A 22259-nucleotide genomic window follows, 5' to 3' on the forward strand; every position below is an offset into this window, starting at 1 on the left:
TAGACCAACATAATTTCATCACAATATACGACTACATTGACGTTAAAACATGTTGATTTCGATTTGATAAAAAAAACATGCTATTCAGGGTGCGCTGTGGTCACTCGACCTTGCCAGCGTCATCATCCGAGTCGAGTCGTTCGACTGAGATTTAGATTCATTGACACTTCTCCCCCCCGTACTTGCATTTGTAAAAAATCCTTTCTCGTTTGTTTCGTCTCCCGTCAAGTTTCATTTCGTCCTCATGTCCTCCAAAGTTGAATAGGGGCACGACAAGAAGATAAAAAAACAACAATTTCCACAAAAAAAGGTTCCATTCCACAATGCTCCCCGGGGCGCCTTTGGGCCTTGTCCACTTGGATCAAGACTAAAATGCCAAGCCAGTATTTTGCAAAACTCTAGGTTTGAGAAGAAAACTAAAACATGGGGGGAAAAAGGGAACAACCTCCCTCGGTCCGGTTCGCCAAACACAAAAGCCGATGGGAAAGGTAGGGGAAAGGTTTGCTGCAGGGTTGGGGTTTTGGGGGGTTTTTTTTTAACAGGGGTATGTTCCGTATTCTCATGGTAAGAATTTTTGAGAGAGTCCGAAGCCATCTTACAAAGGGTGTTAGTGTGCAGGTACGGTTCAGGGGGTAGATTGTGGTCTATGAAAAGAGAAACAAAATAAAATGGATGGCAGGGGAAGTGCAGTGATGTCTAGCGAGAAATCATCGGTGTAGTGTGTAGGTGGTGCAAGATTGTATGAAGGGGCAACAGAGTTGATTGGACGTGATCTCAAGATTAATAGTGTAGGGGTGGTGTTTTTCAAAGGGTCTAATTATATACATTCACTTGGGGGGGGGTATTGCAGTCGGGCAGTGATGTTTGTGCGTTCCGTCATCCAACAAATCTCAACGCCTGCAGATAAAAAAAAAGAAGGAAGCGCTGACATTCGCATCATAACAAGTTCCAGTGCGAATCAAAGGGACTTGATTGGACGGGGTCGACCGTGGCCGGCCATGTGAAGGGGCCATAAGATGATTGTCCGCATTCGTATTGCGGATCGGTCAAAAAATGGGTTGGCGGTGGGCTGGTGGTGAATAGGAACACCGGGCCCGGCTCGGCGGGGTGGGATCGGGTTGACTTTGCTTGGCCGGTCATCACTTGTCGAGGGCATTTCCGTTTGCCTAGGAACCGGATATCAAAGCTTCTCAAGTCTGCTGCATGACATTGACGGAACCCCCAAGTTGACGCTTGACCTGCTCACGTGCCCAGCGTGCCGTCTCGATTGTCCGGGATGAAAACTCGCGGTTGGAGCGCGTCTCCTTGATAATAGCAGTGACCCAGTCCTGACGGAAAGCATCCACGAGCTCCCCGTTCGGGTAGGCGTCGGCAAGATCGCTGTTGAGGCAAAGACGGAAGTTTGTCAGTTTTTTTTTTGTCATGTTTGCTTTTTTCAAAGGATTGAAGACGAGCGTGCTTACCCAATAACACCCATGGAACTCCGCATGAGAGACTCGCTGCGGTTCGAGTCGCTACCAATGTGGTTCAACAGCTCAAAAATTGACGGTACATAAGGCTGCAGCGCTTGGGCTAAACAAAGGACAAGTGGCTCAGTTAGTATGAATTAAATCTTGTCACATGCTAGCTTGTGGCAAGCTTAAAAGGGATTCTTTAGACTTACTCTTGTTGGCGCTCTTCATAGCACCGATAATACCGCCCCAAGCGTCCATAATACCCTCCCTCAATGAGACGACGTAGTCGAACATCTCATATGAGCCCTCAGGTACCGTGGTAACAGTGGAGGCTTGTTGCAAAACTTGAGCCACGACAGACAGGTAAGTCTCAAAGTGGCCACCGATAGCATTGGCAATGTCTCCAAAGCACTGCAGGATGGCAGGCTTGAATTGGTTGGAGAGTGTTGAGCTCTGAATACAATCTATTTGTTAGCGCAGAGACACCAAATCACCCAGGGGTATTGATTAAGCTTAATACTGACCCTCAGGTTGTTAAGAAGGTAATTCATAAAGTTGTCGCAGTACGGTTGGCTGCGTTCGCCCATCGACCGTGTAATGTCGCTCACGAGGCCGATAGCCATGGAGCACAGGCTGGGTTCTTCCTGGTTACCCAGAGCATTGTAGAGGAATGGCGCAAAGGCATCCATGTACTTGACAAACTCCTCCTCGATAGCATTGGCAAGGCTGCTGATGGTGGCAAAAATAGCCTCAGGAACACTGGACTTGCCGTTGACCGTCGAGAGAATCTGCAGCAATACCTGCATAATTCGGTCGCCCTGGGGAAGGATTTCCTTGTCAAGGCGGCCGATAATGGCCTGGAGAACGGTTGACAGACTGGTCTGCATGTCCTCGAGCGTAATGCGGTCCTCGACGCTGACAACCTGGGCCTGTAGTGGTATCGTCTCCTCCAGGCGCTTGATGATAACATCCGAAAGGGTCGCAACGGCCTGCAGACTGTCGTTTGCGGCATTGACGATGAAAGCGTTGAGAACCTCATATGCGGCCGTCCTGACAGCCGAGTCGCAGTCGTTCTTGGCGGTGACGTCGAGAAGGCTGCGCACGCTGTCGTTGAAGTAAGGAGTGATGGCATTCTGGGGTGCTCCCGGGTCGCCAGCGAAACGTTCCGCCAGGTTCATCAAAGCCCAGCAGCACGAGGCAGCCATCTTGGGAGTGTTGAGCAGGCCGGCAAACAAGGAGCGGATCAGAGGCTCGAGGTGCTGGCTGGGGTCGATAGCCTCGGAACAGGCCTCGGTGATGCGGCCAAGAGCGTAAGCAGTCGAGTCCTTGACATGTACAGAGGAGTCGTCCATCATTGAGATAAGGATTTGGAGGGCCGACTTGACGATCGGCTCCAGAGTCTTCTCATCAGGGCCCTCCATAATGGCACCGAAAGCAGAGACGGCCGCATCCCTGTTGTGCCAGTCATCGGATCGGAGGTTGGCCTCAACAAACGAGATGACAGGTGGGATAATGGTGCCACCAACAGCCTGGGCGTAAAGCTGCAGGCACTGGTAGCCAGCGCGAGAAATATTGTACTCGTCATCCGCAGCGTCCTCATCTTGCTTGGTGAGAAGGGTAAGGAGGACGGGGACCACCTCATTGGTGGCCACGCGGGCGAAGTTGTAGAATGGCCTGACCTGGTCTGCGCTCTCGACCTGTGCGTTGTCATCCTCGATGGCAATCTCCTCCTCGCAGACGGTGCTCCAGAACTCAACAGCCAGCTTGGCAACATCCTCGTCTTCGCTCTTCATGCCCAGAATGGTCAAGCCAAAAAGTGCCTTCTCCATATAGAAGCGCATGTTTTCGTAGTAGAGGGCCATGATACGGTTCAGGCAACCAAAGGCACCCTGCTGGATACGCGAGTCGTCGCCCTGTGTGGCCTCGCATACTACTTGCATGATGTAGTTACGCTCACCCTCGTGCTTGAAGTTGTTACCGACGAACTCGAGCGAGTCTCCAAGGGCGGTGATGGCAGCCAGCCTGATCTCGTTGTTAGTCTCCTCCTTCCTGGCACCCTGGACGACGGCCGTCAGGATAGCGTTGGAGTGGTCGACCAAGCTGGCGCGGAGCTCAGGATCTTGGCTCTCGCAGATGAATCCTATTGTGGTCAGGGATGCCTGCTTCTGGTGGGGTTGGCCCTCGCTGACGTTTGTGACGAGGATGTTCATCAGGTCGGCCCATTGCCCACGGGGAAGCTCGATGCCCGCGATCGAGGCAATGACCTGAGCGGCGGCCTGGCCAGCTTGGGAGTTGGTTGACGACAAGGTCTGAAGAGTGAGACTCTTGACCTTTGCCCTGGTTTCATCGTCTGTTTGTTGAAGCCATTTTTGTTGCAATTCAGTTTGACGGCTGAACTCGCGAGCTGTGAACGCGTTCTTCACCGCAATACCGGCGGCAGCTCGGATGTGACCCGGGGCATTCTCATTTGCTAGCTCAGTAACCAGAGTCGCAAGGTATAATGACTGAAAATCCGTAGTGGTCAGTATTAGATCGACGGCCTACAAGGCGCGAAGGGTAAGAGGTTCGAGGGAAGGGCGGGCGTACAAAGTTGGTCTCAGCCGCCTGTGTGAGCTGCTGTTCGGCGGCATGTCGCAGATTCGCGTCTGGATAGCAAAAAGAGAAAGCTGTCAGCAAGCAAGTCGAGAAGACGACTGGGCGGAAAAGGCCTAGGATACGAATAGCAAAGAGAGACGCCCTTACCAGCAGACAGCGAATTTGTGAGCACCGTCGTAATGTCTGACGTCGCCATGGTGAGCCTGCTGCTGTTGCCCAACAGAGGCTATCTGATGTTTGTAGATTCGAGAGTCAGCCAAATCCCCAAGTTCCGGATGAGTTGATTTGCAAGGTCGGCCGTAAATGTAGTAGGTCGGTGGTAGCTTTGATCTAGACGAGTAGTGTCCCTGCTGGTTTCGGCGTTTGCTAATGGGATAAGGGAATATACCGCCTCTAGGCAGACACGAGTCGGAGTAAAGGTGAGGGGCAAATAATAGTTTGCGTAGAAGCGGGCTGGCTTGGTTGTGTACATGCACGTGTGGATGCAGGTGGGATGACGGAACGGTGAGAACCGTGGTGTGTGTGGGAGGGGGGAAAGAAACCGCAATTGTTTGGGCTAAGGTCAATAAAGTGGATTGGACCAAACGGCCCAAGTACAGGAGAAAAAGGAAAGCAAGAGAAAAAAAGTATGCCTTTTCCCTATCCCCTTGGATACGGCCAACATTTGCTCCCTATGAAATGACAAGCCCGTACAGCCTCGCACAGCTGGGAACAAGAGAGACGGAGAGGCGTAATCAAGTCTTCGTGTCGTGATTTGAGAACTTTGAGGCTCGCGGGTTGTTCCGAGGTTTCAAGGTTGTATAAAAAATAAAAATAAAAAAAAGCTTGAAATAAATGAGCAGACGTACCTTTTCAGAGACGGGTTTTTTTGTATCTTTTGCCTAGACTTGAAGAGGGCCCGGACTTGGTCGATCGAGTGTCTTGTTGACTTGGAAGTCGACTCCGAGGGCTTTCAGAATAGAGAAGAATCCTCAAGAGAATTGAATTAAAAGATGGACTATTGGGGGGAGAGCAGGAAAGGAAGAAGAAGAAGAAAAGAGTGCAAGCTGGCGGTTTTGGCTGCAAATCTGCACAGCTCAAATTGTCTGTTTCTTTCTTGTGTAAATGATAAATTGTTTTGGTTTGTGTTTTTTTCTTTCCCCCCCCTTGCCCAAATCGTCACCCCTCCTTCCTTTCCCACAGTAACGCCCCGGCGCCCCTATTTCTGCAGAGGTCCAGACAGGCCGCCAGCCCGACCCTGGGGTTGACTGACAGTTGGGAAGCGGGGCCAACGACCCCGCCAAAGGGAGCACTGGCAGCCGGCAACTGGTTAATCTCCTTCTGTCCATTGCATTCCATCATCTCATTTTACTATCACTGGGGTCCCTAAATTTTCATTTCCAGGGAACTGTGACTGTTTGTACGGAGATGTATGGATTTCATATGACTGTCAGTTGCCTTTTTTATTGCTTTAGTCAGGAATGGAGACAACATAGATGGTTAGTTTGTCCCATGAATTTATGCTCATTCCGGCATCTCGTTAGTATTCCAGTCGATCAAAATAGACGCGTGACGTTGTAGAAGTCAATGCTGAACCAACCCCACGTAACCAACTGGCTCCAAAGAGCGTTGCCATTCGGCGTTAATACGGATCGATCGTGGTCTCAATCGGGAGTAGGAAGTTTAGTTAAACCATTAAATTGCATGCAAAAGGCCAACCGAAGATCTGACAATTTTATAACACCCAGTATGCCTTTGCCCCATAGAAACACCAACTCCTTTTTTTTTGCAAATGAGCCTTTTTTTTTCTCTCTCTCTCTCTCTCTCTCTCTCTCTCTCTCTCTCTCTCTCTCTCTCTCTCTCTCTCTCTCTCTCTCTCTCTCTCTCTCTCTCTCTTTTTTTTATGGACCACTTCGAGCGATCCCAAACTAAAAACACAAAAGAGCATAATGTTCATTCATTACATGGATTCCGCTTGTGCCTCGAGGGACTGGACAAGACCCTTGGGTACTTGTTCACTACCGTTGGATTTGACGCCTTCGACGGCCAGGACGGGGCTTCCCGGGCGGCTAGCAACAAACTAAATCACAGTACACACACACGTCAGTAAACTTGGACACTAAAGAAAACAGCGGCGATGTATATCAGGAACTAGACACGGGGAAATAAACTCACACTGCTGGCCGCACTCAACAGAGCAATCAGAGAGCTCTGAACCACGTCCTCGTGAAGGCCCACGCCCCAGAGCTTCTGACTGCTGCCCGAGGCTGTGCACTCAATGTACGTCGCAGCCTTGACGTCGCGTCCCTTACCAACGGCGTGCTCCTTGTACTCGTTGACATCGAGGTCGACCCCGACAGACCGCAGCGCGTTGGCCAGCGACGAGATGGGACCGTTGCCCCGGCCACGCAGGGTGTACTCCCGACCATCGGCCGAAATGACGCCCTCGAAAACTCGCTTGAGGTTCTTGGTGTCCTGCGTCTTGCCCGGGGCTGGCGGCGCGGGGCTCGAGCTCCTGTCGGGTGTGATGGAGTAGTCGACAATGCTGAACCTGGGGTTGCCCTTCAGGAAGTAGGTCTCCTGGAACAAGTCCGTAATCTCCACCGGAAGCAGTTCCCGGCCCCGCTCGTCCGCAATTTTCTGCAGGATCTTGCTGAAGTGCACCTGCAGACCGCGCGGCAGGTCCAGGTGCAGGTGTTGCTGAATGACCCATGCCGCTCCACCCTTTCCGGACTGCGAGTTGACCCTGATGACGGCGTGGTAGTCGCGCCCGATGTCCTTGGGGTCCAGTGGCAGGTACGGCACCTGCCAGTAGTCCTCGTAGCCGGCTCCCTTGGCCTCACGCAGCTGGAAGCCCTTTTTGATGGCATCCTGATGCGAGCCGCTGAAGGCGCATACGACCAGAGATCCGCCGTAGGGCGCACGGGGATGGACGGGTATCTTGTTGCAGACCTCGACAACGCCAATAACACGGTTCAGGTCTGAGAAGTCGACTTTGGGGTTTACGCCCTGAGTGTACAGGTTGAGAGCCAGGGTTACGAGGTCCACGTTACCAGTGCGCTCGCCGTTGCCAAACAGACAGCCTTCGACACGGTCCGCGCCGGCCATCTGGGCCAGCTCAGCCGCGGCGACCGCGCAGCCCCTGTCGTTGTGCGGGTGCAGCGAGATGCAGCACTTCTCGCGCTCCGAGATGTTGCGGCAAAAGTACTCGATCTGATCTGCGTAGACGTTGGGCGTTGACATCTCGACGGTGGCGGGCAGGTTGAAGATGATGGGGCTCTCGGCCGTCGGCTCCCACGCCGCCTTGACTGCCTCACAGATCCGGACAGCAAAGTCCAGCCCGGTATCGGAGAAAGTCTCGGGGCTGAACTCGAATCCCCACTCGGTACCGGCTTGTGTCGGGTCGTCCTTGGTCAGAGAACGAACCAACTTTGTGCAGCGTATAGCCAGCTCCACGCTCTCCTCCTCTGTGAAGCCGAACACGATGCGGCGGAAGCACTCGCTGGTGGCGAGGTAGATGTGTATGATGGCCTTCTTGGCGCCCCTGACGGACTCTACAGTCCTCCTGATCAGATCCTCGCGGCATGGTGAGAGAACTTGCAGAAACACATCGTCTGGGACAACGCCTGGAGTCTCGATCAGGCGCCTGGTGAAGTCGAAGTCGGTCTGGGAGGCAGATGGGAAGGAGACCTCGATCTCCTTGTAGCCCAATTCGCATAGCATCTTGAAGTAGGTCCATTTCTCGTCTCCGCTCTGTTGTTATTGTTGTTTGCAACCGCGCGGGTATGTTAGTCACTGGAAGACAATCAACAGCCTGTTCGTGGGTCCCGTGGAGGGTAGCGGCGCACCATTGGGTCAACCAAACTCTGGTTTCCATCTCTGAGATCGGTCGAGAGCCATCTGGGGGCCTTGTCAAGAGTTTTGCTGGGCCATTGGCGATCGGGGAGGTTCACAGGAGGGAACTTCCTATATTTTGTGGAGGGGTCCTTGAGCCTGAGCGTTGCGCCATTTGGTGTTAGTCACTCTTTCTCCAGCTAGACTTTTTTTTTTTATGTATTCCTCCCGGGATTGGAAAAGGAAGAGAAAAAAAAAGCATGTATGAAATTGGTAAAATGCGATTCCAGCTATGCACAAGACAGACTTACATTGGCATTTTGGCGGGGGTGTTGCCTCGATATAAAAGCAATTCGTCCGTTGCTGTTTACCGATGGGCTGCTGGCTTTGTGCGCGCGTAGCGTAAGAGAAATAAAATTTCCCCGGGCTATTTTGCCAATGACGAAACTGAGGGGCTGAGTTTTGTTACTGTGGACGGCGGGGGGAGGCTTTCTGTTTTTCTTAAATGTCGTTTCTTGCTACCCTTCTGCTCTTCTGGAAAAAAAAGAAAAAAACAAGAAAAACCAAGATTAAGAGGAAATTGAGTCTCAACTAAGAGATATAAGTTTGTTTTTCCTGTCCTAAAAAAAAAAGAGACGAATCTGTGTATTACAAGATCTGAGTTACGAGATGCGTGTTTGGAGATACTTTTATATTAGCACCAACCTACTGCGCATTAAAGCAACCACCCACTCCCCCCTCTGTCTAAATCCGTCGTGACTGGGCCCTGAGTCACAAACACAAAAGCAGGGTATACTGCGGTAGTCAGTGATTAAGTGGGATGATACCGCCCGCAAAAAGAGAGCGAGCGAGCTCGGACACGGGAATAGTATCCATGTCATGGAGGTGGGTGGGTGGATTGCGGGGCTCCATTCCGGTCCTTCAGACGGCTGCCTTCGGTCCAATGCCAATTCACAATTCATTCTTTTTACTCATGCGCCGACTTTTTTACCTTTCGACTGGTAAATTTCCCCCCCTTTTTCCCCCATTTTATCTCTAGCTCACCGGCCTTCCTACCGGCCGCTGCCCAAAGCGTATGTCACCTCTGTGACTGATATTTTTATGTTATAATGTTTTTGATGTTATTGATGAGGGGGAAAAAAAAAACACCATGACTTGTGCAAAGAAGCACCGCCAAGGACCGATTCCCCCTACTAGACCTAGACTAGTAGACACACAAGGTGTGGTAGACAATTCTGGCATACAAGACGTAGACGCACAGGGCGTTGCACATGCATCGCAGGAACATACATACCGTACATGAAGGGCGTGGCACTGCAGGGCCAAGCTTGGGATGGAATGAAGGGTCCATTTGTCATCCATGAACGGGGAGTTAGCGTACGGTTCTGGTTCTAGAACAAATATCTGATGAACAAATGATGCATTTTGTGCATATCAAACCTCAAGGCCTATATCACCGTGTTCATGGAAAATATTAGTGTATCAACGATGTAAATAAAATTTAGCTAGACCCTAGCGATGACTTGTTTTGACTCCAAGGGTCCAATGGCAGTATTGAAAACTATGTACAGGTGGGCAAAAGAAATATAGAAATCAGAATAAAACAGAACAAAGTAAAAACAAATGCCCATTGTATGTAAACGCCAGAAAATGCTGATGCTCAATGCTGAAAAAAAATAAAAGCAAAAAAATTGGCTGGGAGGGAATGTCAGAAAGCGCCCATGTGGGCGGTGAAACGGGTATATAACAGAATAACAAGTCAAATGGCCACATTAAAGGACGACATAGTATAATGTCGTATTAGTCCTTTTCATCACCAGGTGAAACTTTCTTCAACAAAAGAACACACGTTGCCCTCATCTTGCACAGAGCGAACAGCATCACGAACATCATCGGCCAAGGCACCAGGACCGCAGACTGTGACGCACATGGCGCCAATTTGCTCCGATGCCTCCTTTTTGACCAAAAGAGGGATGTTTGGTCGACCAGGAAACATCTGCACTCCATTAGAGGCAGATTGGATCTCCCGTGGGTTCTTGGGTCTTGTGACGAAGAGCTTAATCTGTAATATGTCTTTGCGGTTGGGGATGCGCAGCACCGTGTCCATCCATGGACGGACCCATTCCAACGCCTCGTTGTCCCTGATGACCCAGACGAGGACGATACGACGAGTTGCCACGGTGCGATCGTTATAGCCCTCAATAAGGTGCTTCAAGTAGCTCATCTGGTGGGTGATGCCAGTTGCGCCGGCGAAGAGGATTACGTGCCCGAAGCTGTCGAGGGAGTGATGACCTGCATAGGGGCCCTCAAAAGCAGCGCGCATTGAAATTGCGCGAGTACCGTGGGCAGTAGCCTTGTTGTATAACTTGCGCGTCATGCCACTGTGGGCACCAATGATAAAGGAAATTTCGGACTTCATGTCCCGCTTGCTGAGCAGCAACTTAGTCGTCTCCTTCTCTTGCAAGGGCAGTGCATCATCGGCAGGGACGTGCTCGACCCATGCGACAGAGAAAGGGTGGTTCTCCCAGGGGTTGACGCCGGCGAACCGGAGGTAAGCGTGGGTGCCGGGGCGGACGTCGACATAACGGGGGAGCTTCATGGTGACCCGGACAGCATCGCCTGGCATAGGCTCAACAACAGCCTCAGTGTAGCCACGTTTCGAGACGTTGCAGTAAGCAAGACGGATGGCCCTGGCGAAACGGTCGGCCAACCACAAAACCATAATGGCCATCATCCAGGGAAGCTGAGGAAGGCCGCCAGGGTGCGTGGATGTCGCGCAGTGGACCCATGTGCAGGCCAAGACAATGATGGCCAAAATGATGTGGGCGTTGAGGAAGGTCTCGTAGAAGGCGTGACGGATTGGCGAGAGCGACTGGATCAAGATGATGGAAAAAGCAACTGTACCAACCATACCAGAGGCGCAAAAGTTGTCATGAAGAAGCTTCCTCGTCACAGACTCCATACCACCGTCGTTGACTTGCACGTAAAACCAGGCAAAGGTGTGAACAACAGCCTCGATAATACAAATTCGGCCCATCCATCGGTGGATAAGGTTGTATGTGTCAAAGCTGATGTGCAGCATCGGAATGAGCGGGTTGTTGCGACCGGCCAGGATGAAAAGGGGGATCATGTTGACGGCCGAAAGGGTACCTGACCTGCCTCGAATCTCGGCGGCCAGTCTGAATCGGTTGGAGTCCTTGAAGTTGACCCAGAGCATAAAGACAAGGTTTCCGAGAGTGTAAAGGACCAAGAGAACAGTCTGTAACCTCGATGGCAGCGTGCCAATGCTAATAGCCGATGACAGGCGGATCTCACGGTTGTGTCGTTTCTTACCAAGGGGCGCATATGTCAAGTGTTTCTTGAGGCCAGGCATGGGACCCCATTGGGTCATCCTCCAGTAGTTTTGCTTGTCTGCTGCGAGGTTCATTGCCGACACGTGCCGCAGCTTCTGCCATGCAAGCTCGCCAAATCGAATGCAAAGGATGATGAGACAACTTATTCCCAACATCCACCACAGAACGTCCTTGAACAACATGTTTGTGTCCTGTTGGACGCCATTCAGCCCTGTGTTATAGGGCGAAATGTCTGGGTTGGCCCATGTTGCGTTTGAATTTGCCGCCCGCGCAAAAAGTGCGCTCTGGGTTATCCGTGAGATGGTTGACGAGGATCCATCGGAGTCGACGGTCCCGCGTCGCTGGTGATCCATTTGGTATGTAGGTATTTTCTGACGGTTGAACCGGGTTAAAAAAAGGATGGCGAAAACGGTTGGTGTAAAAAGTGTCTTGTCCAAGAGGGAGACAAGAGAAAGTGTGGGGGCAGCCGAGGCAGGATCCTCCTTTTTGTGCCCTTTTGAGTTGATCTAATCTGAAAGACTCAAGAAGACAATGGCATACTGGCGAGAGAAAAGATATCTTTGAAAAAGTCAAGTTCTGGCGTTGCGCTTTGGCAAGCCAAGATAAAGGAGAAGCAGGGGTTGTTTGTTCGTTGCCTGCTTCCCTTTGTATATTCCCCTGATAGATATCCTATTCGTCAAAGGCAAAGAAACGAAACAAAGAAAAAAAAAAAAAAAAGAATTGGTGGGAAGATTGCGACGTGGGTCTCGAGAGAACAGTCTGGGTCTGGGCCCGGGCGTAGCTGAATAGAGGCGAATCAATAGTAAGGATGTTGAATGGATAGCGTGAACAAAGCGAGAACAGTCCCCGCTGTGGTTCCCCAAGAGGTCGTTGCTGATATTGTACTCGGCTAGCAAAACGGGATCGAATCCGAGTGCCAGTCACGTTGATAGTTGATCAATCTATGGGAGTTGATCTTGGTAGTCGTTCGTGAATCGAATAATGAAGTCACGAGGGCTGTTCGCAATGCGAAAGAACTTTGTTTGTTGACCCGACTGACGTATGGTACAGGCACAAAGTTTGCGCGATCGGCAAAGCGGTGCCCGGTATGATGAAGTCGGGGAGGAGGAAGGTACGGCGACGGATGGGCGCAACGCGACGAACAAGATTTGACTGTCGTTTACCTAGCCAGATCGGAAAAAGGAAAAATCAAAATCAAAAAAGGTAAAAACAAAAAAAAAAAAAAAGTGGAAAGCAAGACAAACTTTAGGTACTGTATGAAGAGAGGATAGGTACACATGAAAAAGGAGGGAACAAAACAAAAACGATCAACAAAAAGATCGGCGGGAGACAGAGACTAGGTATACTAAAAGCGGAAGGCCGGCCTGGACTAAGGACCCAAAGAAGACCAAGGAAGGCTGCCTAGGGAGGTACTTTGACTATGCGCCGCCAACAACCACTCATTTTGCCCAAGCCCCCTTTCTCATACCACCATGAACCCATCCCGTCTGAGCTTAGCCCTAAGAATTACTAGAGGAACACACACTCCGTAATCCCTATCTGGACATCAATCACTCATTGTGGCGCAGAGGGGAGATCGCAGATGATTCGAGGGAAGCAGTTTGGACCAGAGTATCAAAATGACATACGTCAGAGATAGAAAACAACCTACCCCCAGCCATATCCTCGCTTGTCGGGTTTTTAATGAGAACATGGGACATCAGGACTAGAAACCAAGGCAAGAAACAAAAACGTGCACCCATACAATATCGGATGGCGTGCCGTGAATCCCTGACATTCATCTATCGAGAGGCTCCGAGAACTTCAAAATAGGCAAAGGTAAGTGGGGGGTACACCCGCATCAGTCTGCAATTGTGATTTGCAACTAGTAAATTAGCGGAAGGCAAGGGAGGATGCCGTAATGGCACGTTGGACGTGGGCATGCGTCGTTCCATGCCAAGCCAGCCATCTGTACTGCTGCACCCTCCCTTCTGTCAGAAGAAAGAAGGAACCCACATAAACTGCCAGGGGTAAACCCAAAAGTCCATCCAAGCACAACGCGACGAACGCTGACAGCCCTTTTCACAGCGCGGGGTGGCCCCGAGCTGAGCCCGGCGGCTTTCAACCAGTCAAACGGTTGGGATCGGGTGGGGCACGGTGGCGCGGGAGGCAGAGCAAACAAAACTTCCAAATGATAGGCTGACAGCCGCGTACTTTGGGCTGGGACCTGGGACCAGGGTCCACTCGGAATCAGCAATGGCATCCCTGGCAACCTGGTCCCGCCCGCCCGACCTCTGCTGTTCCTCCTCTGAGACTTCTTGGGCCCTTAGTAGCGGCTTTTGGCGCGCAACCGTCACACCCTTTCATCTCATCTTTACAGTAAGCCGCCAAGCCTACCCCAGTCCGAGCGGTATTTCTGGGATGAACGCCTTGTTAATTACCGTACCAGTAATCTTGACTGATTACTATTTACTGTACGTAGTTCTAGATCTAGATACGAAGAGTTTTATCTAACTGTTTTATCGTTCGTTGAGACCACTTTGGTAAGATTCCGACTCAGTTGAACGCGCAATGTTCATGCAACATGATGCCGGATTCCGTGGAACGGATTGAACTTGTTCTATTATCCGATCGTATTCTTTCTACCCTACCTTACCCAGACACATTTCATTACTCCCTTGAATCCGTTGGGCAGGTATGTGCTGTACCACGGTAATTACAGTACCTGAGGAAGTTATGGGTATGACCACGGCTGAATACTTGGCACTTAATTTATATGAGTGAATCGAACCATGACTGGACTGCTGTTGCTGTGCTGTGTTGTGTTATCTATCCGTCAAGCAGGTCACGTCACACTTTGGTGCGTATGCAGACTGGGAAATCATGCCGGTTGGAGCCCAGGCCTTACTTTTTTACCCCTATCATCTGCTCGTAAAGACTTGCTTGCCAGCAAATTCCAAGGATTAAATTTCGGCATCAGTCGCCCCATTCCGACACAGATTGGTGTGCAATGCATTTGCGCCATTTTTTTAATTTTTTTATTTCTTTGCCAGTCAGCCCAAACAAACTGGCTAAGCGAACCTTCAACCAGCAAGGACTAAGCCAGAGGCTTGCCCAGGTAGCTGGACCACAGTGTTGGTAACTACCTACCTAGGTAGTGTCGCGATGACAGCAAGCTTGGTTTCCTTCTGTAAGGGTTCAAGACATGATAGCCTGGAGTCAACTCAAAAGCCACAACCCATGCGTGTTTCACACTCTGCTTTTTTGGGTTGCTCTAAATATTGACCAACGTTTCTCTTATGACAATCATTATGCTCAGCCCGTGTCAACCCCAAGCAATCCTTGTTCAAAAACTTCTAGGTCAATTCACACGGTTCTAGCCGAGCGAGCATGTGATGTTGTTGCTTTTGTCGTTGTTGCTGAGCTACGAGTGAATGCAGTGATACCAAAGCGATCAAATTTACCCACCCCAACTTGGTTACCTACCCTGCACTTTGCTACCTACCACCCAAATCGGTCCGTCATGCCAAGGCCGGAACGGCATGGATTGGCGACCGCGGCAAGCTTTAGGATTTTCATAGCTAACAAAGCAAAGTGACGAAACACGACGCAATCACGCATCGTCGCGCGGTAGTGTAGTCAAACAACTCATACTGCCCTGATCCTACCAACAGCCATCGGTGACGAACCAAATCGATTCAATCAATGGGTGCCAATTCGTCAAAGCCAGCCACACATACGTGGACTGGGTAGGTTTTCAGTTTGCAATTCCTTCCCTTTGACTCGAACTGCCCTCCACTGACTTCCTGATGCTTGAACTCCCCCGACACCAGCTCGCAACCAACAGGCGTGTCGCAAAACATTATCGAGTCGTTCCAATCAAGCACAGAGGTAAGCATTGAAAAAAAAAAACCAGATCCCACCATTGTTATATCCTGCAAAGTACCATTGGCTGACACCCGATGAAACCTCTGTTTGGTTTGATTACTTCTTTTGCCACAATAGACAGATGCATCCCGCGCGCAATTACTAGAGCTTCAGGTCCAGGCCCGCGTAGCCTCGGAGCTCAAGAAGCTGCAATCTGCCGAGGCCGCTGCCGTCAAGGAGGCCCTCGACAAACTGTCGGAACAGACCCCGGCCGACCAGGACGGCAAGCTTACGCGGTTCACAGTGTCCAAGGAAGTGGCCGCCCTGCGCGAGAAGCTCGAGGAGGAGAGGAAGAAGGTGCACGGCCTGCCTGACGAGGTCGAGACCGCTCGATCCGAAGTCGTTCGCTGCCTTAGGGAACACGACAGACGGCCGCTCGATTGCTGGCAGGAGGTGGCCAACTTCAAGGAACAGGTCAGGAAGTTGGAAAAGGGCTGGGTTGACAAGGTCGTCTCGTAAAGATTTCCGATGGGGTTTGATGATGATAGAGTGTACTATACTACTGTCCAGCTATGAAAAAAAAAAACTAGAAAAGAGTAGCTGCCACAAAAAAAGGCAGTCAGTGCCGGTTGCCAATGGATCAGTCATATGGAGAGGGGGACCTCTTGAAAGCAAGCGTATCGTGGTTATGGTATTATTATTGGCTGCTCATCTGCAATATCGGAGTTTCCATTTGCTGATTCTGACTGCTCCCTCTCCTTGGCAACCTCGTCCCTCCTTCTCAACCCTTCAGCCTTCTTCCTCTCCCTCCTCGCAGCTGCGTCTTCCCAACCAGGTTTTCCGGTTTGCTTCTTATCTCCAAACTCCTCCTTCAGGGCCAGGCGAAAACGCTCGATCCGTTCAGCGTTCTGCCGGAACCTCTCGTTTGATATCCTGACCAGCATGGCTAGGTACTCTGGGGAAACTATGCTATGTAGCCTACCTGCGGCCAGCGTACCGACGATGGACTCTAGTCCAAGGCCCATTGACCTGATGGCTACCATGGGAGTGGCATGCTGCTGTTGCTGTTGCTGCCCGAGTAGATTGATGGCTCCAGACTCTCGGAAGCCGGCTTCCAGACCGCATCGTAGAACCGACTGGGCATGCTCTGGTGATGCGGTTAGGATGTGGAGTATCTGCAGGTAGTCGGTTAGCACCAAAATCGACCCGTTGATCCGGTATGTCTCGAGACAGGCACTTAGACTTTTTTTTTTTTTTACTTACCATGGGTTCAAACTTAAAATGCACAAGCCTCTCCTCCACCCCTCCCGTCCCGTCATCAGCGACGACATCATCAGCACCGTCACCACCAAACAACACCTCCTCCCAACCCCTCCCGCTTGCATCATCACCTAAAGGCTCGTGGCTCACATGCAGCCACCTCCCACCACCTCCCTTGCCCCCAACCGCCCCGGCAAGCTGCGCATCACTACCACCACCACCTCCTCCTCCTCCTCCTCCCTCCTGCGCCTGGTGCTGCTGGGACTTTTTCCCCTCGAGGAAAACGCTGACCCGCCCAGCGCACGAGCTGGTGGTCACGAGCCCGGCCTGCGAGTTGATCTCGGCAATTAGCTCCCGGATCCCGACGTCGACGGAACCCTTGGGCGACGCGTCTGTGTAAGCTGAATCGGGCGTCGCGAGCTGGGCTATGATCTTTGCTTTCTTTTCCAAGAATGGAGTTGAGATCTTGGTAGGGGTGGTCATGACTGCAAATAGATAAAAGAAAAGAAAATAATAAAATAAAAATTCAGACGAGGAATTATCTAGTCTTTCTGCGAAACAACGTCAGCAAATTCAAGGATTGCAAAGAATTGCTTTCTCTTGCTCTTGCTTAACACTTCAATATCAGACGCAGGAAGCTTTCCCAGCGAGTGATGGGCAGTTGAAAACCAGCCGACAAATATTCAAACTCTGCCCCGCTTCCCAGCCAAAAACTTTTGAATCACGTTTACGTCCAGTAGGCGAGCAAATACCTACCGATATCAACCACGATGAATACAAAATAATAATACCAATACAATGTCATATCTCAGCATACGGAGTACAACAGCAACTATACCTACTAACTGTACTCATAATGCTCCTTGCGCTATGACGACGTTTATGAAACAAACACAATCATGCAAATGCACAAGCAATCACTCAGCAACCGCATATAGAGTCAGGAGCAAGATTACACAATATTGTATTATCGTAGAGGAAAAAAAAGTAAGTCAGGAGACAGAAAGAAATTTTGCAAGCCGCGCTTTCGATTTTCCACCACTCCCACTGCGCCACCCATTCCAAATTACAAGCACAGCCAAGGTATGTATATACAGCTCCTGTCCCAGAACATGGAAGTTTTCCCTGCATTATCTTCCAGCTGACAAATAAAACATATGTAAGAACGGAAGAAAAAGGGAATAAGTCGCTTGGCAACGCAAACCATGAACAGAAGAAAAAGAAAGAAAAAGAGATAAAAAAAAAAAAACACGAAATAAAACAGATGGGTTGAATAGGGAACAAAGATAAAATGAATGACGTGAAAAGTTTGTGTGCATCACGAGACGTCATGCTGCAGCCGCGGCTCGGGAAGTCGGCCCTTGAAACCCTACGCTTGCAGGCCCGACATCTTGCATCTCCATGCCCTCCTTGGTTTCGGCCCGTCGGAGCTCCGATCTCTTCGTCGCCGCAAGTCTCTGATCACCTTGAACCGCTTTCTCCTTGAAGCGGTAATATGTGGGCGGCCGAGGCCTGCAGAGCACCACGATCCAGTTCTTGACCCAGTTGCCCTGGGTGAAGGCCCTGTACCGGTCCTTTTTCAAGAATTTATGAGAGTTGAGGAACTCCCTTGTCGTCTCGCCGCGTGCCATCAAAAATATGTGGTAGAACATCAGGGCGGCAGGGTACAAAAACCCTAGGAACCCATAGATTACTAAAGCAAAAGGTACGCGGAAGTGGTCGATGGCTTGTCCAACAGATACGTTCTCCAGACTAGCGTATGTTGTTATCTGCCCTAGGCAAGATGCGAGAAGGTAGATGGAGAGTAGGGTGGTAGATGTGACGAATGCGAAGAAGTACCGGTAATTGCGGCGTCCCACACAGTTGTTGAGCCAAACGCAGTGGTGGTCAGCAGTCTCGATGCAGTTGTCGCAAAGGCGGCAATGGTGTGTGCGCGGTGGCCGCCAGATGTTGCATGTCCTGCAGTACTTGGTTGGGACCTCCATTGCTGACGTCGAGCTCTCGGCAGATCTTATTAGTGTCCAGTCCGTAGTTGGTGGTCCCAGTCGTAGCGGATCGTCGTTTTCGTCTGGGGGAGGAAACTGATGCAAGTTCCTCGGTAGGATCTAGGGTAAATAATCATGTTAACATGTCATCAAGTCCAGCCATGCGATTTACGGATACTAATACTATGATTAACTTACCCCTGGATCCGACACAGATGCGTGTATGAACGAGGAAATACAGATATAAAAGAGATATGCAAAGGTTATGGGAACTGCGGGCGAGACGTTATCCCAGAGCCACGGCGCACTGAATGCGAACCATAGAGCCGAAGGGATGACAACAAGAGATCCGGTAGCGATGTTGACAGGTGTCGACCGGGTGTTTTGGAAGCGGCCACCCAGACAGAAGACAGTGTTGCCCTCAAAAAACTCAAAGTTTCGACCAACGGCGATGGCCATCTTTTCCGCATTCGAATCGTTTGCTGTCGCTGCTACGGCATCGGCTGGGCTGAGTTGAGGAGTGGAAGCAACAGACTCGAGCTTCTCGCCGCCCTGAATGTCCCGGTTCGCACCGGTCTGCGGTGAGCCATTCCGTGTCGGAAGCATGAAGCTGGAGCGGAAGGAGCGGGGAGTCCTAACCGGAGTGGGGAGATTGTCCCTTGACTTGTAGTTCCTATCCACACGAACAGTGAGACTGTTGTTCCTGCCCTCACCAGGCTTCTTCTGGAGCGGTCGCACGCTCTCCGACAAGCTACCAGTCGGATAGTGACCGTAAGTTGGGCTGGTGTTTGCGGTAACCCTGTCCGCTCCTCCATCAAGATCGGTCACCTCGGTTCCACGTGACCCTGGTGGCCGCAGTTGTTCATTATCGTAAGCCGAATGCGACTGAGCCAGGCGTGACATCATCTGCGGGTTGGTGAAATCCGACGTGACACTCTGGCGAGTGACGCTGCGCCCATCGCGGGACAGCTCGATGTCGCCACGACTCTGCTGCCGGAGCAACATCGTAGGTCGAGTCCCGCTTCTTTGAGCCTGAAGCTTCTGAGAGCTCATGGGATGGAAGAAAGCGTGTGATGTAAGCGACGGGACGTGACTCCGACTTAGAGAACTCCCAGGACGCCCGCTCGCTATGCTGCTTGCGGCAGCGCTCGTGCGCTTGCCCAGGGCATGGCGTAGGGGTTGATTTTGAGTTTTCGAGGAGAGCCCGGTTCTTGCGGTCCCTGGCCGTGAGAGGTTCTCCAACTGGCTACGACGATTTCCGTTGGAGCTTGGTGCCTCCTTGGTGCCTTCGTCGTCGGAGTTAACATCCGTCATCCGGGAAGAAATGATACTAGGTGGTCCAGCCATTTTGAAGCAGAGACAAGCCGACGAGCCCCTCGATTATCCGCTTATGCTCTCTTTTCCAAGCCGCACCTCGGGCGTCGAGGACTATGTTTCCAGTCACACAACACCTTTTCCTCGCTTTGCCCGACTCGGACACACGCACAAGTGTACTCGAACACAAAAGTAAAATATGTTTAGGTATAGAAAACTGTTATAAGTTGGTGAAGAGTTGCTTGGCGTGCATATCTTGTATGCTGTAGCGATTTCCCTCTTGAATTATCGTCGGGTCGGTAGAGGTCGAAATATTTCGAATCGGAAATTATTGTAGCTGGCGGTTGCAATAGTCGGAGCTCGTGAAAATTGTACGCAGACCGGCGCGTACAGAGGCGTTGTCGTGGCGATCTACGTCGGGCCCCCCAAGTTTGTTTTCCCAGTACTAAAGTGCGCCTTTCTAGCTTGCCAAGAATCGCAATTCGGAGGGTGTACGGGATCGCAATAAGGCGTCGAACGAGTTGGAGAGTTCAAAAATCGCCAATATGTGCAATTCAAAAAAACAAAAAACGAAAGAGCGACGCGGTATCGAAAAAAAAAAAATGAACGTGTTGAAGAATCGAAAATATGGACCTTGTTCGTGGAAGACGAAGGAAAAGCCTTGTTAAGCCAAATAGACCAGACTAGTGAACAGTCAACAAAAGAGACCATTTGACGAAGGCTCACTTTTACTTTCAGGGGTGTCCCCATTCGCCTAATGGGCTTATCAAAGCATTTTTGGTTAGCAAGCCTTCCAACCAAAGGTAAGGTCGGGAACATGCCTGCAAGGGCCAGCGGTCAATGCGCCTCAGCTGCACAACGCCATCATTTCCTTGACAGGAAGCCGGTCCCGGATTATCTTATCATCCGTTGTCATGCTCTCCCAATTTGTTGCAAGCTTGTGACGGGCAAATCGTATGACGGCCCGAGCTCGTAGCGAATCAATTGGAATTGAATTCAAGCTTGGTGCAGGACCTACCTTTCATTGCCCACTACCTCAATTACAACAAGCCATTGTCGTCACCTAGCGAAGACGAGCGATAACCGAGCTATCGCAATCGAACCGAAATCACCAACGCGACAAATTCGAACAATCAGAATAACACCGAAATGGCCTCTTTCATCGCCAGGAGGGCGTTTACCACCAGCGCCCGCAGGCTCGAAGCCGGCGCAAAGGAGCATGTCCTCAAGCAGGAGGGCAAGAAGGACCCGGAGCTTATGGTGCGTACTGCTGGGTTGATTACGAGCTGAAATATCCTCGTACTGCCAGTGGTTTGACGAGACTAAACGGTCAAACGAGCTCCACGAGATGGACGACCACTGACAAGTCGTCTCAAATGATAGATTCTCGGTGGCATCATGGTTGCTGCTTTCGCCGGTGCCGGTTTCTACTTTGGTACGACCGACTGAATGAGCCTATGAACCTTTGGAGAAGTCAAACCGACTTTATGGCTAACTATAGTTCTCAGGCCGCACGCCTACGTCGTCCACTTCGGAGACCAAGGTCCCAATGGCCAAGGACGCCATGCCGTGGGAGAGCGAGGGCGCTGGCAAGTACAAGTACCACCCCGGTGGTGACCCCAACGCTGCTCCTAAGGATGCCCCCAGCGCTGTGAACGTTGTGGTTGTTCCCGACGTCACGCTTCCCAAGGTTAGTCCAACCTCCCAAGTCAGTGGGTATCATCTCACAGAATCTAACTTTGTACCGTGTCATAGAACCTCCACGACAAGTGGAACAAATGGGGCAAGGAGGGCTACTAGAGACTTTAATTTTACCGTTGAAGAACATGGCCGCTGGGCATTTTCGAGATTTTGGCTACCAGATACCTAGGGAGAGGTAGCTGCCTGACGAGGTATCGATGTACATAGAAGGCAAAGCATTATCGATCACAACCGAGGCTTAGACAGCAACACGCCCGTTTTGTTTGTTCAATAGTCAGATGGTAGTTGGGACTGGGTGCTGTGTAGAGTCGAGCGTGTGTGTGTTGTAGAGTTTGGAAAATGATAGAAGTTGACTTCGACATGACGCACATGCACACATCCGAGTGCAACTGTTACCTCGCCTACACGAGGTTCGGGCTGTTTGAGAGGCTGAAATCAAAATGGGCCACACTTACAGCATCATGCACAGTGATGATGCATTGCCATGGGAATTTTAATGCTATTGTAGTAAATGCTGGATGTTTTGTGAGGTCAGTTTACTTGCCAAAAGCAGGTGCATGCCAATTATCCATACAAGGGGACGGGGACAGGCGCAAAATGCACGGGATCGGATGACCAATCAATCCATCCACCTCGTGATTGGTCTCTTTTTGGGGACTGAAGTTCAGTTGTTCGCATCAAATGCTGAGGCATTCACACTGTTCCGATTGATGATTTGCAGTCATGTCGAATTTATTCAATTTTGCAATGCTACTTGGCTTACTAATCGATAACTTCGTCCCAACGCCGCCGCTCGTCACATCATGATTCGGCAGCTTTCCGCTGCCACAAATGAGAAAGGGACAGATGAGGGGTTCTAGGGAAAGAAACGGCAATAAGAAACAAATGGAAGCAACATAAACGCCTGCTGGGGAGTCCACACACCCCGTTCATGATCT

The 22259-nt window shown here is 50.8% G+C and overlaps 7 protein-coding genes across 7 annotated transcripts; 2 read left to right on the forward strand and 5 right to left on the reverse strand.

Annotated features, from left to right (window-relative positions):
* Positions 1–2: 2 nt before the first annotated feature.
* Positions 3–5144, reverse strand: PgNI_00328 (uncharacterized protein). The gene is made up of 7 exons (XM_031120410.1): positions 4898–5144; positions 4197–4279; positions 4041–4099; positions 1979–3958; positions 1664–1907; positions 1464–1572; positions 3–1380 (listed from the first exon to the last, which is right to left on the reverse strand). The coding sequence occupies exons 2-7, from the start codon at positions 4243–4245 to the stop codon at positions 1191–1193; spliced, it is 2631 nt and encodes an 876-aa protein (XP_030985807.1). The 5' UTR covers positions 4246–4279; positions 4898–5144; the 3' UTR covers positions 3–1190.
* A 705-nt stretch (positions 5145–5849) lies between these two features.
* PgNI_00329 (uncharacterized protein) lies at positions 5850–8562 on the reverse strand. Its single transcript, XM_031120411.1, has 4 exons — positions 8174–8562; positions 7877–8021; positions 6204–7781; positions 5850–6108 (listed from the first exon to the last, which is right to left on the reverse strand). The coding sequence occupies exons 1-4, from the start codon at positions 8179–8181 to the stop codon at positions 5989–5991; spliced, it is 1851 nt and encodes a 616-aa protein (XP_030985808.1). The 5' UTR covers positions 8182–8562; the 3' UTR covers positions 5850–5988.
* A 1113-nt stretch (positions 8563–9675) lies between these two features.
* On the reverse strand, positions 9676–11568 carry PgNI_00330 (uncharacterized protein; the record flags this gene model as incomplete). The annotated part of the gene is made up of 1 exon (XM_031120412.1): positions 9676–11568. One exon carries the CDS (start codon positions 11566–11568, stop codon positions 9676–9678), a length of 1893 nt encoding a protein of 630 aa, XP_030987126.1.
* A 2620-nt stretch (positions 11569–14188) lies between these two features.
* Positions 14189–16351, forward strand: PgNI_00331 (uncharacterized protein). The gene is made up of 5 exons (XM_031120413.1): positions 14189–14384; positions 14514–14943; positions 15028–15085; positions 15200–16236; positions 16325–16351. The coding sequence occupies exons 2-4, from the start codon at positions 14900–14902 to the stop codon at positions 15578–15580; spliced, it is 483 nt and encodes a 160-aa protein (XP_030987125.1). The 5' UTR covers positions 14189–14384; positions 14514–14899; the 3' UTR covers positions 15581–16236; positions 16325–16351.
* Positions 15626–16804, reverse strand: PgNI_00332 (uncharacterized protein; the record flags this gene model as incomplete). Its single annotated transcript, XM_031120414.1, has 2 exons — positions 15626–16236; positions 16325–16804. The coding sequence occupies 2 exons, from the start codon at positions 16802–16804 to the stop codon at positions 15748–15750; spliced, it is 969 nt and encodes a 322-aa protein (XP_030986202.1). The 3' UTR covers positions 15626–15747.
* A 471-nt stretch (positions 16805–17275) lies between these two features.
* Positions 17276–20294, reverse strand: PgNI_00333 (uncharacterized protein). Its single transcript, XM_031120415.1, has 2 exons — positions 18505–20294; positions 17276–18426 (listed from the first exon to the last, which is right to left on the reverse strand). The coding sequence occupies exons 1-2, from the start codon at positions 19651–19653 to the stop codon at positions 17650–17652; spliced, it is 1926 nt and encodes a 641-aa protein (XP_030987127.1). The 5' UTR covers positions 19654–20294; the 3' UTR covers positions 17276–17649.
* Positions 20295–20582: 288 nt separating this feature from the next.
* On the forward strand, positions 20583–21826 carry PgNI_00334 (uncharacterized protein). Its single transcript, XM_031120416.1, has 4 exons — positions 20583–20880; positions 21004–21055; positions 21129–21310; positions 21376–21826. Exons 1-4 carry the CDS (start codon positions 20770–20772, stop codon positions 21418–21420), a joined length of 390 nt encoding a protein of 129 aa, XP_030986811.1. The 5' UTR covers positions 20583–20769; the 3' UTR covers positions 21421–21826.
* Positions 21827–22259: the final 433 nt, after the last annotated feature.

This window comes from Pyricularia grisea (assembly GCF_004355905.1).
Source record: "Pyricularia grisea strain NI907 chromosome Unknown Pyricularia_grisea_NI907_Scaffold_1, whole genome shotgun sequence".
NCBI lineage: Eukaryota > Fungi > Ascomycota > Sordariomycetes > Magnaporthales > Pyriculariaceae > Pyricularia > Pyricularia grisea.

Bases quoted from the DNA above. Each gene is read 5' to 3' on its own strand.
- PgNI_00328 (XM_031120410.1), bottom strand. From the start codon at position 4,245: ATGGCGACGTCAGACATTACGACGGTGCTCACAAATTCGCTGTCTGCT. The intron at 3,959-4,040 runs GTACGCCCGCCC...ACGGATTTTCAG, and splicing joins AGGCGGCTGAGACCAACTTT to TCATTATACCTTGCGACTCT. The intron at 1,381-1,463 runs GTAAGCACGCTC...TTGCCTCAACAG, and splicing joins AGTTCCATGGGTGTTATTGG to CGATCTTGCCGACGCCTACC.
- PgNI_00329 (XM_031120411.1), bottom strand. The intron at 7,782-7,876 runs GTGCGCCGCTAC...CAATAACAACAG, and splicing joins AGAGTTTGGTTGACCCAATG to AGCGGAGACGAGAAATGGAC. The intron at 6,109-6,203 runs GTGAGTTTATTT...ACTGTGATTTAG, and splicing joins TGTTGAGTGCGGCCAGCAGT to TTTGTTGCTAGCCGCCCGGG.
- PgNI_00331 (XM_031120413.1), top strand. From the start codon at position 14,900: ATGGGTGCCAATTCGTCAAAGCCAGCCACACATACGTGGACTGG. The intron at 14,944-15,027 runs GTAGGTTTTCAG...CCCCGACACCAG, and splicing joins GCCACACATACGTGGACTGG to CTCGCAACCAACAGGCGTGT. The intron at 15,086-15,199 runs GTAAGCATTGAA...TTGCCACAATAG, and splicing joins CGTTCCAATCAAGCACAGAG to ACAGATGCATCCCGCGCGCA.
- PgNI_00333 (XM_031120415.1), bottom strand. From the start codon at position 19,653: ATGGCTGGACCACCTAGTATCATTTCTTCCCGGATGACGGATGTTAAC. The intron at 18,427-18,504 runs GTAAGTTAATCA...TATTTACCCTAG, and splicing joins CATCTGTGTCGGATCCAGGG to ATCCTACCGAGGAACTTGCA.
- PgNI_00334 (XM_031120416.1), top strand. From the start codon at position 20,770: ATGGCCTCTTTCATCGCCAGGAGGGCGTTTACCACCAGCGCCCGCAGG. The intron at 20,881-21,003 runs GTGCGTACTGCT...CTCAAATGATAG, and splicing joins AGAAGGACCCGGAGCTTATG to ATTCTCGGTGGCATCATGGT. The intron at 21,056-21,128 runs GTACGACCGACT...TATAGTTCTCAG, and splicing joins CGGTGCCGGTTTCTACTTTG to GCCGCACGCCTACGTCGTCC.